At 33.3% G+C, this 16,066-nt stretch overlaps 1 protein-coding gene across 1 annotated transcript in view; it reads left to right on the top strand.

The window, feature by feature from the left end:
* The window catches only part of LOC128995737 (zinc finger protein 710-like), a 55,433-nt gene that overhangs the window by 15,694 nt on the left and 23,673 nt on the right, over positions 1–16,066 (top strand). The window contains exons 6-7 of the mRNA XM_054420755.1: positions 1,278–1,352; positions 3,552–3,632. Of these exons, the coding sequence (XP_054276730.1) occupies positions 1,278–1,352; positions 3,552–3,632 (156 nt within the window). The remainder of the gene's footprint in view (positions 1–1,277; positions 1,353–3,551; positions 3,633–16,066) is intronic.

Here is a 16,066-nt window from a genome sequence, read left to right as displayed (position 1 = left end):
CTTAGCGGCAACAAAACAATACTGGGATGGAACGAGTTAATAAAATAAAAATATCAACATTAAACAACACACAACAAAACACACCCAGGTTGCTTCAGCAGCAACAAAACAATACTGGGAGGGAACGAGGTAATAAAATAAAAATATGGACGTGAAACAACACAAAACAAAACGATACTGGGATTGAACGAGTTAATAGTTTAGTTAATAATATCAACGTTAAACAACACACAAAACAAAATACTCCCAGGTTGCCTCAGCGGCAAAAAACGATACTGGGATTGAACGATTTAATAAAAATAAAATATCAACGTTAAACAACACACAATAAAATACACCCAGGTTGTCTCAGCGGCAACAAAACAATACTAGGAATCGAAGCTTCGAATGGAAACTAAAGCAAAAGTCACACTCAGTGCTAGTTAATTAGGCCTACCGTGAGATCAGAGATGGTTTATGGCTCCGTTATTAAGCCAGCGAGGTTACCGTGCTAGAGACGAGGTTACCTCTCCTGTCGTCCCTACTCTGGCGGTAAGGACAGAGTTTGGTTTGCGTTAGAGAGAGAGCGCTGAGGAGAGAGAGAGAGAGCGCGAGTGTCTGGTACTACTGTACGTTCCTGATTTGACGTACCGACCTTTGGAAACGTAAAACTGTAACGGGTGTAGAATACATCGTTACAAAGTGTTAGCACAATATATTTTATTCTTTATTAAAGTACACACATTACACTACTGTACCTTCCATACAATTATTGTATAGAAGGAATAGTTATCAATCATATTCAACGTTGAACTGCTCATTGCTGCAGAACTGACAAGTGGAAACAAATCGTAGTACTAAATCGGTACTCTCATTGGCTTACAAAACAATCTCAATATCAGCTGTCTCAAATTCATTAATAAAACAGGGTTGTCAGATACCGGGAATTCCTGGAAATCGGGGAATTCTGTGTGAATTTTAAGCATTAAGTACAAATAAGCTTTGTCTCTATAATCCCGGGTGTAACTGTGGGGTAACGGATACTTATATTAGATATAAAAAATCGCATTATTACTCTCACCCCGTAGCGAAGCACGAGCAGAGCAACTGGTTTTCATAACTTTAGGTCCTAGTTATTAAAAATCACTAGGTACCTATATTATTTACATAATATTTTAGCTGGCAATGCTTTCATCATTTTTGTACACAATTTTGGTGCACTGTCTATTTGTATCATTAACCTGTAATATTATTTTTCTGTATTTGTATACCTGATAACACTGTTATTTTTATTCCAGGCCCACACAGACCTTATGGTCAAACAGCCACAAATAACGCTGCCAAAAATTGAAGAAGTGTCCGTGGATCAATTTGTGAGTATACTTTTTATATCACAATGCGTAGATGGAGGGCAACAAATTAAAGTTTAACTAACAAACATTTCATTTTATTTCACTAGAGATGGACGGGTCCCAAAGTCTCAGGGAATCTTTGGTAAAAATATATTCCCGATCATCGAGGCCAGATTACATTTGATTCGGGATTTTCTCAACTCGAGATAACATTTAAAAAAAATATTTTCATAAATTATTATTGGAAAAATGGTACAAAATGGAAAAATGGTAAATTTTTCTGGATGATTTTTAAAAGTAGATTGTACTACTGTTTAATTCCAATGTTTTAACTACGTGAATCCCTTTGAAATCAACTGTTACCGTTGAGGTTTCAAGCAAAATCAATTCAAACTATCAATTGATGATAAATAACTAATTTTTTTTAGATTTGGGTTGTTAGTAATACAAACAATATCTCAAATTAAATCCTTGATCTCTAGGAGTATTTATATTACAGACCAAGACATATTAAATAACTCAAATAAAAATGAAGTTGCATATCATTGATAAGTCCTGAAATAATTATGATTATTATTGATTCGTGATTCAGCCGCGTGCTCCAGGTACTTCTGATCTTAATAATAAATCTCAAATAAAAGCTGGTATTTTGCTGAAGGTTCTTAGACCAAATCATATAGGATAATGTAGTTAGAACTGGTGAAACACATCTTTAATTGAAGTAAGAATCCAAACAAAATATTATTTTTTTCTTTTTTCGAGTAATAGTGTAGATAAATTAATTATGATGCTTAATGGCAAATCTGTACGTGCATACCTTTAATTTAAGACCAACATTATGAAAATCGGTCGGACAGAAGAACCAAACTACTGGAGGTCCTTAGTAATGTCCCAACACAATACAAAAAAAAATATTGTAGCTTTATGACAATTTAAAACTGGACCCAGCTGCCTTTATTGGTTTTAAATAAATAGTTCTGGCTAAAACACACATATTAAATTTCTTTGTTGTGGATGACTCTGTAAGTTTCTTCAAAGTCACATCCATCAGGAATTAAAACTTATCAATTGCTCAATGTGGTCAAACAACACACTTAGAGCACCAACGAACACAATATGAATTCTAGAGCTTTTGCCAATCGCTACCAGATTCTTTTTGATCTCTATCAACATCTGCTGATGGCTTCTGACTGTCGAACTCGTTTATATGGCTTAAAACAGCATTACGAAAACTTGTTAAACGTTTAGACTGATGCCAGATTATTGAAAGTGCCGGAATACAGGGCTTTTACCGTAGTACAAAAAGGCTTGAAACAACACTCGTCCCAGTATAGCAATATTAAGAGATAAAATGGATATAAATACCCCCGCCGCAGCAAACCTGCAGACGAAGCGAATTTCCATATGTCTGATTGGATTTACACTAAAATGTCTACTTAAAAATTTAACATTTATTTCCTATTTAAATAGAATTATTTTAACAGGTACTTAGGTTTGCTGCATCAGGGAGGGTAAAACTTTTTTTGTAAAATGTTAATAGTTAGTAAGAAATAAAAACATTTTCCAAATTTGATCAAAATATGTTCATAAACAAGCAAACTACAACAGTTATTTACTCATTCTCCATAAGAATAACATGGGAATTTAAAATTTACATTTTTTTGGAATTTTCTCCGTAACCATTAGGCGCATAGTAACACTTCAATATACTAAATTATTTGTTTTTTTAAGCTCTACAAAATGGTTTGAAAAGATTTTGCAAAATTTTATTTTTTTTGGGTCAAAAATGGGAAAAACCTATTTTTACCCCATAAAACCCCCCGTAAACCCCCGTTCCCATAGTCCGATCATACTGGTTCGCGAACTCGTTCGAGTTTATCCCGCCTTACACCTTCAAACCAAATTTTATCAAAATCGGACAAAAATTACTCAAGTTATCGTGCGGATGGACACATATATATATATATATATATATATATTTATCTCTATATATAGATATATAAAAATTTGAACGAATGGTGTTTTTGGCCTCTGGGGACATCAAAATGAAAAAGTAAATCGGTCCCGGGCCTAGGTCTTACCATGAGACCTACGGTAATAGCTACTTCCCTATAGGGAAATTCGCTAAAACCATTTGAAGAAATCCATTGAGGATGAAATATTTTTGTTATATAATGTGATATTTAGCTATGTACAAAATTTATCAATGGTTTTTTTCAGGCATGTATGAAGCAAGAAAGCGAGGTTGATATAATGGATATTGATTGTAATCAACCTGATCCCTTTGGACCTTCTTCATCGGTAAGTTTCCATTTTTTAATCTACGCTGAAATTCAAAATTACTAAACCAGAGATTGTCAAAGTTGTTTAACAAATCAATAATACTATTTTCAAAGTAAAAAAGACTACCTACATCAAATAATTTGGATTTCTATCTCAGCTTTTGGTATAGTATTGACCAAAGTTAAATAAAAGAACACGATAAAGAGTAAAGATTAATTTTAACGTGTATTTATACATTGACTAATCTCTGTTTTTGTAATTCTTGGATTGACTTGACGGAATTCTAACTGGGGTGTGTAAATAAAACTTGATTTAATCTCAGATTTGACTTAAAATATTAAAATATTTATTGTTAAAGGTTCTCGTGTGCCAGCTTTGTGACTAGAAACAAATTTACTCAAAATATATTAACTTTTAGACATCTTTAAATTATGATCCGTAAAATATTGTGAAATTCGTAAATGAGATCAAAAGCAACTAGAATAATGAGTGAGGATGAATTTATTCTCTCAAAACCAAACCCTTAATAAAAGAATAACGACTAAAAATTCCAAAACTATTTGTTCCTTTAAAGTCCCAGAAACTAAAAATATCAATTTTGAAAAATACAGTTATTGGCAAAATGACCTTCTGTTGGTGATTCAAATAAAGGCGAATGAAATTTGGTTAAAATTTGCAAATGACGGTAAATTAGTTTTCACAAAAAAAATAACATGTGGTTTACAGAATAGTGTATGCCTATAATATTCAGGATCTTTATTATTATTCATTTTTACAAATTTAAATATTGCTTATTTTATTGGATTATATTTTGTTTTTGACAGTTCTGATTGTTGATATTCTGATATAAAACATAAAAAATTAGTTACAATGGCATTTTTTTTATAAGTATATGCCAGATTTTATCTTTGTATTTTTAAAATAATTATACAATTATGGAGTACCATAAAAACCTCCTTTCCCATAAGACAATAATTTGAAATGAACAATGAAAAAAAGCTGTGTTTTAAATGTGTTTTGAAAAGCTATTCGTTCTTATGCGTATAACTGTCATTATAATGAGGCCTATTATTGTGGGAATGTTTTTCATACAGAGCTATGAAAAACATATAGGAATATTGGAGCTACAATAAACAATGCACTCTTTTGGATTTTTAAAATAACTTTAATTTATACACCCCAGTTCCAAAAATAGTTTAGTGTTTGTTTTAATATACACAACATTAGATTTTATTTATTGTTTTCGGAGGGTATGTTTATGTGTCAATTAAATATTTAGGTTATCATATTCTTTCTGTATTGAAGACAGTTTCGATCCAAGAAGTTGTTTTAGTACATAATTTAGATCCAATCAAACATTAGACCTAAATATTTAGAGGACAACACAAATGAAACGGAGTAGAATAGAATGTAACGATCAAAATAATTTTGATCATAAACCAAATTCTACGCTATGGAGTATCATGGTGGTTTATTTGGAAATTGTTAGTACAACTTGTGCCAAAAGTACTAAATACAATATTTATTTATTGGTGAATGAATTAATAAATGAATGTTTGAATACTTGTGAGGTAATGAACAGAAATGAATAATCCAACAAACACTTACAAAAGCTAACCGTAAATTATTAACCAGCGGACGTGCAAGCAAGACCAGCGCCGTTCCTGACTTTCTCTCCTAATGTAGATGTTTCCCAACCCTATGCAACTATCCTATTCCAAAAGTTAACAATTAATATAGCAAGCTTGAAACATTACTTTTTAAAAGTCCTACGAAATTTGAAGTTGAAACAGCATAAATTTGAGATCATGATAAGATGTAGTTCGCTCATTTAAGTCAATAATTTTGTCGAGTATGGTGGATCTACCGTGTTGGCTGCTTAAGTATTGACCATCTATGAACTGGAATATTATGAACGTTTTCTAGTTTCATTGTTGCACTGTTCATCTTGTGACACCACCGTTATTAGGCTTTTGCTTTGCTCAACTGATGTTTAAGGTAAAGTTATCGTCTGTATGTATTTTAGGAGAATCATGTTTTCAAAGAAGTTTTTGGAATATTTGGATGTTTGTTTATAAGAGTTAGAATTTAAATGAAACTTTCCCCAGAAGTTATTGCTGCTTTTGTTCTTCCCACCTAATCAGTTTACGGGCGAGTCCATCACAAAAAGAAAAGGAAAAACGGACATAGTTAGGTATATTATATGTTAATGTCCTCTTTCATACATTAGTTGTGTGGCCGAGCGATTATTTTGTGTTCTCCTTTATCCAAGGATAGCTATTGTAAAACATAACAAATCTTTATGTGTGTCTACTTTGTAGCTGGTCATGGTAGCAAAAAAACTACAAAGGTTATCTTATCCATCTTGAGTTTGTTCTGTTCAATGGCTTAAAAACAAAATAGCTTTTGTTGTGGACAGGCAACCACGGAGCCAAGAGTTGGGCCCTTGTCCTAAGCCAGGTATTGATCAAGTTGGCAGTTGGCAGATGGTTCTTTACCATTGCTATTCGATTTTTACTCTAAATGGGACTAGGGAGCCCAATAGTGTCTAGTTATTTTCCTTATCATTACAAATATAACTAGGACAATTTGATATCGTGGTTTCTCTTTAAAATGATGTATAGATTCGCGAAATTTCACGTGAATCAGTCAAAGTTTTGTACATACTTTAGTTCACAAGTACAGCAATTGGTAGGTCCAAATTTAATTTTGATTCGTTAAACTCTGGTGTAATATTCAGTGGGGTGAACTCTTAACCAACACAAAACAAAATTCTCCATAGTAATACATTAAGCCAAATATTGTACCGATTGTCGAATTTTGTAAGAGTAATCAAATTGTGATGTATTTATTTATTTATTTTACAATAATCACATAACATCATATTCAGGCAGGTGATTCGTCATTGTTACAATATTTTCTAGTCTCTGTGCTAAAATTAGAATAAAGTTCATATGCTTAGCCTAAACATCTACACAGCTTCCATATATTCCTCCAATGAGTAAAAGGCCTTCCCCAAAAGAAAGTTGTTTAACGCCTTTTTGAATTTAGGGAATGAATCAGTGTCCCTAATTGAAGAAGGTAATTTCAATTTGTTACATATTTTTGGGTCCATGCACTGAGGAGATAAATAAAAGATTTTAAGTCTGTGTTGAACTGGTTTATATTTTTTTAAATCTAGTGTTATGAGGATGCACATGTTGATCTTCCATGAATGCGTCAAAATCACTTTTAACCATTAAAGCCGGTTTGATGATGTAAGAACTATAGAAAGTAAGAATTTTAAACTGAATGAAAAACTCTTTACAGTGAGTAATTCGAGAAATTTTGCCCAAGACTGACTGCTTTTTTTTGGAGGATAAACATTTGTTTGTCAGGACTAGAAGAACCGCATACTGCTAAACCGTAATTCATGATGGAAAAAAAATTAAGCGTGGTATACTGCTAATTGTGTGTCTAAAGTTGTAGTATCTCAATTTACCCGAAGAACAAATTAAGCTGATCTGAGTCTCTTTCATTAATTTATTAATGTGTTTTCGCCAATTTAGTTGGCAGTCTATATCAATTTCCAGGTAATTGACTGAGTTCTAAGAATATATTGATGTTTGGTTCGAATTTACAACAATGTCTCTATTCTCATTAGCAACTGAAAAAGTTGTGTCTTTGACACATTCATAGATAGACCATTTACTGTGAACCAATACCCGAGGAGTTGAAACTCATTAGTAATTAAGTCTTGCTTGAAATCCAATGTTTTTTCTTCGGTGCAGATTAAAGCAGTATCATCTGCATATTTAAAAGTATCCATTTTTGTAACATTACATAAATCAACATAAAGAATAAACAAGGTCCAAGAATGGAACCTTGAGGAACTCCATTGGGTATTCAACTCCCTAAAGTATTAATGGATGGGTTTGAACATCAACTCAATTTGAAGATACCAAAGAAGAGGATTCAGTAAGAGAAAACTAAGCACCGATAAAAGGCAAAAAGGTTGTAGGGAAATCAAATACAATAAGAGTATTATTCAATGATGAAAATCAATCCAATAATCTAATATCATATGAAACAGAAATATAAATTGTGAAAATACTTTAACAACGCACTAACGAGAGGCTGATACACATCTGTTTTTTTGTAGGTTAGGAGAGGTGCAAGTTCAAAATCAGAACGTAGTTTGGCTGAAGCTCCTGGCGAGAGGAACGTCAATATCGGGATGGACTCGATGCTGCCGAGTGCAGTTTTAAAAGACGAAGTTAAAGAGATGATTCACACTCCAAGCTCGTCCAATGAAATCATTACTGACAATGGATGTGTTTTGAAACCTGCAAAAGCTAAAACAAAAGTGAAAAAGATTGTGCAGAAATCTGAAACTTTGAATTTACAAAGTTGTAATTATGAGTCGTTCTCAGATAGTTTGAGTCAAGCCGATAACAGTAGAATTGCTGAACACTATAATAGCTCGGAAGAGTCTGACTCTCAGTCATCAACAGCCTCTCCTAAAAAGCCTTTAATGAGTACAGAAGATGTTAAAAAATCCGATCCTTTTTGTCTCGTGTGTAATGTTAGTTATGAATGCATCGATCTGCTGAACGAACACCGTGGTAAAAGAGGGTTCATCTGTCGAGTTTGTGCTGCCTTTTTTGACAGTCATACAGATCTGGAAAATCATTTCACCACCCACCAATCCTACAACTGTAAGACCTGCGGTGAAATGTTTTTATGCAAAACAGACTTGTACCAACACAAGAAAACATCGGAAATGTGCAACAAGCAAGTTTTGTATGAGTGTGAAATTTGTAGTAAGAAATTTTCACGTGAGAGGAATCTCAAATCGCACAAATCTGTATATCACAGTGACAATGTGGACAATTTTGAATGCATTGTTTGTAGAAAAACATTCAAAACCTCGTTTTTGTTGACCAATCACTTGAGGCACTCCCATATTGTTCACGAGTACATAGAGTGCAAAATTTGTCACACTCTATGTCTGGGACCAGAGAGATTTAAAACACACTTTAAAAGTCACAACGAAGATTCACAGTTCCCGTGTCCTGATTGCGGAGAAGTTTTCAACAAGAAGTCACTTTTGAGGAGTCACATGCCGAGTCACGACTTTTCGATAAACCTGTGTGAAATCTGCGGTGAGTCGATCAGAGGGAAAGTGGCGATGAAAAACCACGTAGACTACAAGCACCAGACAGGGACGTTCTTCTGTAACCTGTGCAATATGAAGTTCGATACTAAAAGAAAAATGGTGATACACAGGAAAAGTCATAACAGAAGATATCTACCTAAACCGTCCATTTGTGAAATATGCGGCAAGGAATTCACTAGCACACAAGTTTTGAAGAATCATCTCAGAATTCATTTTGACGAGAGACCGTTCAAATGTGATATTTGCGGCGCAACGTTTAAACAGAAGGTTTCTCTGAGAAATCATCATCGGACACACAGTAACGTCGGCCAATATTGTTGTATCAGTTGCGGAAAGACTTTCAAGTGGAAACAGACTTTTGACAAGCACATTAAAAGCTGTCAATTTAAGTTTGAGAATCTTCCAGGTTCAATGTCTGAGTGAAAAAGTTGTAACACTTTGTTCAACATTTATTTTACCATATTGGTAATTGCGAGCAATAACTATATCCCAAAGACGACGAATATAACTGTTTAATGTAGCAGTTTCAAAAAGCCTCTAGTGATATTGACAGTTAAACGAGGCAAAACTAGTGTCTTAATATTATTAAGTGTGATTTATAAGACTGATGTGGGATTCATTATATATTTTATTGAGACTTTACATATTTTTGGTAAAGAACAGTTCTGTGATTTAGTGTCTTAGCAATGGGACTTTTAAGATGTTCCATGTGGTTTTGAACTCTTCAACGAGGTTTTTATTTTAATAGACTGATTTGAGGACAGATACGTATATTATTTATATAGGAGATAGTTATTTAACATAGTGTGTAGGTCTACATCTGAAAAAAAACACAATAACGTACTATTGTATTGTTTGCTATTACTGTATTTTAGCGAATTTCCCATTTAGGGAATAAGCTATCACCGTAGGTCTCATGGTAAGACCTAGACCCGGGACCGATTTACTTTTTCGTTTTGAGGTCCCCAGAGGCCAAAAACACCATCCATTCAAATTCATATATAGGCAGCAAACCTAGGTACTTGTTAAACCTAATGTTATTTGAATAGATTTAATTAAAAATCAAATCAGGCAAATGTAAATTCGCTTAGTTTGCAGGTCTGCTGCGGCGGGGGTATTTTTTGAATTTCTTGATTTGAAAATATTGTTACATTTTTACATATGTATTCATTGTTTTATCTGGAATAGTGACAGCATTCCTATTTGAATGGCAACATATCCACATAAACTGAAGTTATTTTAATTAAATTTAAACTACTTGCATTTATTATGCAATGTGCATGAGCCTAAAAACTGTATTGTTTTGAAAAGACAAATTGACGAGAGTTTATGTGTAATCGTTGACTTTAGTACTGAAGTTCTATTAGTATTCATAAGGTATAATGTATAATTTTGTGTATAAAGCGTTAAGAATTATGAACTGATATTGATTTGTAGGTAAACTAACCATTTTTTCAATGTCAGCTGTAGTTATCCACAATAGCCACAACATAATGCAGCAAATTATACATGATTTTCAAAGATATTGGGAAAAAGCTTGCACAGTACTTAAAGTTTCTCTGTCGCTTAGTTAAGGTTGTATTGTTTACTATTTAAAAAATCACAATTAGCACATTATTCCTTCAGTATAGGCTTTTATGGATGAAAAATGTACATAATTTTTGTTTATCCTTGGGGTTATCCCTCATCCCTTTTAGATAAACCCAAATTTACTAGACATCATCACAATTCACAATTAATAAACTTCTATTTACTGACTGTGAAGTACTACTTTTACTTGATGTTATACTTTTGCTGCAAGTTTCAAATCTTTTAGTGGTTTATATAATCAGTGCAGGGGACCAAGCCATGGCTCGTTATAGTTTATTTCTATTGTAAAAGCAATATAAAGGAAACTCACCTTTTTTACAACTAATTTTGGCTTTTATTATTTAAGTTCCAGTGGAATTTCAATTTATTATGAATACAGCTGTCCAAAATTATGTAAATTATGAAAAAAAGAGTTCATAAAAATTGTAAAGTCTACCCTTAAATAAGAGTGAAACTTTTTTTTTGACGTCAGTGTACTCAATTGGCACCAACATGAAACACTCATCAACACTGACTTGCTCTATTTTCCCCTATATCTAGTTATCTCTAGTGCAATCTTTAGTTAGCTCAATAGTTACAACTGATGTTTATTACTTTGTACTGTATTTTATAATTTGTTAGTATACTGTGGATGACTTGTTATATCACCCAGTTACAAGTCTTTTGTTTACTTTTTACTTTATTTTGTTGACCAAAATAGTTACTTAGCAACTCATAAGGCCAATGTTGAGTTTTTAAATTTTCAAATGAGTTTTGAAATATGAATTTTCCTGAGGTAGTGGCTGTTTTCAATCACGTTAAGGCTACAAGCTGCTTACTCCAAAATTTAGTCAAAATCCTTCCGCTGGATTTCGAGATATATATATTACAGACGAACAGACTTTGCTCGTATTAGAGTATAGGATGACCCTCTCAAACAAAATATAAATTCCACTACCGTTTCTTGTAATATCATAACAACAAAGTGATAGTCTGTTCCAATTGAAACGGAATCGTATTATATTTTCATGACGATGGTACAAGTGTGAACTCGCAATAGTGACAGCATAATTTTGACTATACAGATGACTTCTGTAATGCTGTAAATGTTAAATATTTTTTTTTATAAATTTTGTCTTAAACTTAGATTAAAAAAACTATTTCAGTTTTTTTATCAGCGAGTTAAATACATTGTGTTCTAAAAAAAGTTCATGAATATTTAAGCACCTATAATTTGTTTAAACTAGTGCCTGTGTTGTATGGTTATTTCAAACCACTTAAATCTGATCCATTAAGAGTGTATTAAGTATATATTTTTATATAGCTTTTAATTTTGGTCAAACTATTTCTTGCTATTATTTTTAGATACTTGGCAGTTTTTCTAGTACTTTGTACAGTTTTTTTGTGTGTAGACAATTTAATTATTTTTATTTAATTAATAACATTATTAGTAATGTTATTTTAAAAATGTTTACCTGAGAACAATGTGTTCTTTTTTGTTTTGCTATATAATATACTTTTGATCATAGAAGAATTTTCTGTTTTATATTTTAGAAACGTTTTTGCACACAGTGTCTTACTTATGATATGTAACATATAAATAATTGACTCTGAAATATTGAGCAGGAAAACTGTTTTTATACTTGTTAAAAGTTCTATGTGAATATTTCTATAGGTGAATAAATCTAGTAGAATTGTCCATAGATATTTACTGTAAATTAAAAATTAGATTAGCTAATCTGCAGTGGAAATGGATTGATATTGCTTATTCTAGTTGTTAGATGCTTGTTCTTGTTTATAGTCTTATATTTATATATTTTATACATCACCTAAGCTATTGCTTGGTTAATTTTAACAAGTGTTTTCATGTAGCATTTAGATTCCTTTTTTAAACACATTAAACCAATTGAATTTATGACAAATGGGTGACAATCTTAAGTGAACAGGGAAAAATGCAAAATGTAAAATAACTGTAGCCTAATACACTATAGAATACAAGCCAAAACACTGTTGTATTTTTATTTATATGAAAAATTATGTTCTTTTGAACATCATTTGCAGTTATTTTGATGTATATTAAAGCACATTTGTTAAATTAATCTTAAATAAAATACAGTTTTTATACTTAACCAGTTCCAATTTCACTTCCAGTATTATTTCTCCTAAAAAAAATGTAAGCGGGAAAATTATATTGCCGCTAAGAGGATCTTGCAGATCAAATGGCCACTAACAGATGCTCTTATGTTTTGTTTATTTCATACAGGGTGATTGGTAGTCAGTGTGACACAATTTTTTTTTGTAAGTACATGAAGTAAATGAAGTGTAATGATGCATATACAAGGTTGCAAGACTAAAAATTTGCTTCCCAAAAATGATTTGAATGAAAAAACATGTTTTTTATCTTAAATAGCAATCTCTTAATTACGTGTTCAAAGATTTGAGTAAATAATGTAATTTCTGTGTTCTACATTAAATTTTGAATAAGAATAATAGAAAATTATAGAGAATCAATAGTAAAAACTCCATTGTAAATAGATCCAAAGATAAAAATTTAATTTCTTTGATAAAAATTAAAAAAAAAACATTTTTCTCTTGCATTTTTCTACTCCCTGTATACAATAAGGTAGCAAAATATGTTGAAAACTGTGCCATTTTATAAACTTTCCAAACAAATGCTACTCTATTGAGCTTTAGGTTAGCTTATGTACGCTTTAGTGGTTTGAAGACTCCAAAACATAGTGTTTTTAACATTTTAAACATAGATGGTTGGCATATATTAAGCAAAACTTGTATTTTTTGTTTCGGTTTGAACCAGTAAAAAAGTTCCCTATTTTCTAGTATTCAAACTATTAACACAAACAAAGCATATAATCTAAACCTCAATAGTGGATCATATGGTTGGAAAGCTTATTAAATGGTGCAGTTTTCAACTTATTTTGATACCTTCTTGTAAACAGGGTGTAAAAAAATACAATAGACCAATGTTTATTTTTTAATTTTAGCGAATTTCCTTTAGGAAAGTAGCTATTAACACAGGTGGTACAGTAGGAACTAGGCCCGGGACCGATATACTTTTTTATTTTGATGTCCCCAGAGGCCAAAAATACCATTCGTTCAAATTTGTATATACAGTAAACCTTTGATAGTTCGACACTCCTTGTAGACACAGGCTGAGCTATTTGTGATATTCAATGGTTACTATTGTGATGTAAGCTGACATGAACATTAATTTGTCATTTTATTGTTGACTTGAGACTTGACTAATGAACAGTGAAATTGTTAAGCTTTTTATTATTTAATACATTTGAGTGATTTCTATAGAAGACTTGTATTTTTACTTTCAGTACATTAAACTCTACATGTAACTACATTTGAAATAACAAATTAATTTTCACAAGTTTTTTTTTTATATGAAAAAAATGTTTTGGATTAAAATAAAAATAAAAGCTCATGTAGGGAACTAGAGACAAATCTAATCTAAGAAAAAAAATTATGACTCTTTCCAAACTTAAGTTATGTGTTGACGATGATGTCTATAATAATCCGTGGGAGATGACCAGGATTTTGCCCCGATCGCGGAAGTCTGTGATGAAGTTTCCATGACCGCAGGAGACATTTCGGCTATTGCCGTGATGGCGAAAGACTATGATAACGTATCCGTGTCCACGGGAGATATTATGGATTTTCCTGTGATCGCTGATGACGATGATAACCATGGGTCAGATTTCAGGATTATGTCATGATAATGTTTCTGATGATAATGGATACATTCAGGATTTTGCCTCTACTGCAGGAAACAATGTTTGTGACCTTAGGTGTTGATAGTAAAAATGATCACAATATTAAACACGTTCACTGTGGTTGGGTCAGTACTGACCCACAGCGATCGCAGCGTTCATGCGACCGGTTCAGTACTAACCCATACTGTAGTACATCAATCTGTTGCTCAGTGCAAGCCTAGGCTCAGTAGAAGGCAGACTTATACCATGTTAGCGTATAGTGTTTGACTTGCTATATATTCACTGTTCAGTTGGTTCCCGCATCACGCTCCCTCCAGGCGGCTGGGTCGGTACTGACCCACGTTACACCCCTCGCTGTGCTTCTTGTGTGTCTGCTTTGTGATTGTTAGTGCTCTTATTTCAGAAAATGGCTTCCACATCTCGGGACAGTTATAATTATACAGAAGACAGTGAGGATGATACAAGTCAAAATAGCAATGACAGTGAGCCCAGTGGCGCTGAAGCGGAAGTGGAAGAAGATTCAGCTGATGAGTTTGCAGAAGTATTTGAAGAAGAAGACTTAGGATACGCCCCTATTTGGTCCACAAAAAATCAAGGCATGCGCAGGATTAATTTTAGACGTAAAAACAAATTACTGGTGGACATTCCAGGTAACAATAGGCCTATTGATTGGTTTTTGCTTGTGGTTGACGATGATATTGTACTAAATAATTTTGTAGAATATACCAACAAGTATGCTAATGAGGTTTTCTTTGGTCCTCAATTGACGCCTGCATCCAGAATCAATAGGTGGAAACCACTTACAGTTCCTGAACTTAAGACCTTTATTGGTTTGCTGCTGCAGATGGGAACAATTCGGCTCAATCGGATCAACGATTATTGGAAAACCAATCGTTTATTTGACCTCAAAGTTTTTCATGAGCAAATGGCTCGGGACAGATTTCTATTAATTTTAAGATGCCTCCACTTCTGTGACAACGCAAAAGAGACCAACAACAGACTGTATAAAGTGCAGGAACTTATCGATTGGTTCAACAACCAAATGATGCGAATATACTATCCAGGAAAAAACTTATCCTTGGATGAAGGGATGGTTTTATGGCGGGGCCGATTGCACTTCGGCCAGTATATCAAGGGCAAACGCCATAAGTATGGAGTGAAATTGTACTCACTGTGTGAAACAGATGGCCTAGTACTTCGATTCACAGTCTTTTCTGGCAAAGATGGACCACTTTCGGGAAAAAACCACGGAATGAAAGTTGTGATGCACTTGATGTCGGGAAAGTTGGATGCCGGTCACAGTATTTATATGGACAGTTACTACAATTCTTTCCCCTTGGCCAGTGAATTGTTGAAAAGAAGTACATATTGTACCGGCACCTTGAGGAGTGACAGAAAATATTTACCTGAAGAAGTCACAGCAGCTAAACTGAAGAAGGGGGAAACGGTCGAACGATATGCTGAAGGGGTGCTTGTTGGCAAATGGATGGACAAACGCCAAGTCCTATACATGTCAACTGAATTTGGAAATGAAATGGGGATGTCACGAAATAAAAACAAGCAGCTTAGAGAAAAGCCAGTCCCAATAATCCAACATACTGTGAAGATGAAAGGGGTTGATAGATATGACCAACTAATGGCATATTATCCGATTGATCACAAATCTCTTAGGTGGTATAAGAAAATCTTCATACACATCATTCAAATGTTCCTAATCAACTCATTGAAGTTGTATAATTTTGCTAATCCAAACGAAACCATGAGTTTGTATGATTTCAGACTTCAGGTAATCGACTCTCTTCTGCCCCCTATGACTGATCCATCACCCAAGCGACCAAAGCGATGTGCGACGGAACATGTCTTGTCAAAGATTACACCAAGAAATCCTAAGAAGCCGGTTGAGAGAAGAAGGTGCAAGGTGTGTTATCGTGAGGGGAGAGAGAAGAAAACATTGTTCTTTTGTGCCCAGTGTCCAGGCGAACCAG

The sequence above is a fragment of the Macrosteles quadrilineatus genome, unplaced genomic scaffold (assembly GCF_028750875.1).
Source record: "Macrosteles quadrilineatus isolate MER2022 unplaced genomic scaffold, UCM_ALF_1.0 Scaffold_5__1_contigs__length_97177068, whole genome shotgun sequence".
Lineage (NCBI taxonomy): Eukaryota > Metazoa > Arthropoda > Insecta > Hemiptera > Cicadellidae > Macrosteles > Macrosteles quadrilineatus.
The sequence above is the reverse complement of the archived record's forward strand: the minus strand, read 5'-3'. Positions and strand labels throughout refer to the sequence as shown.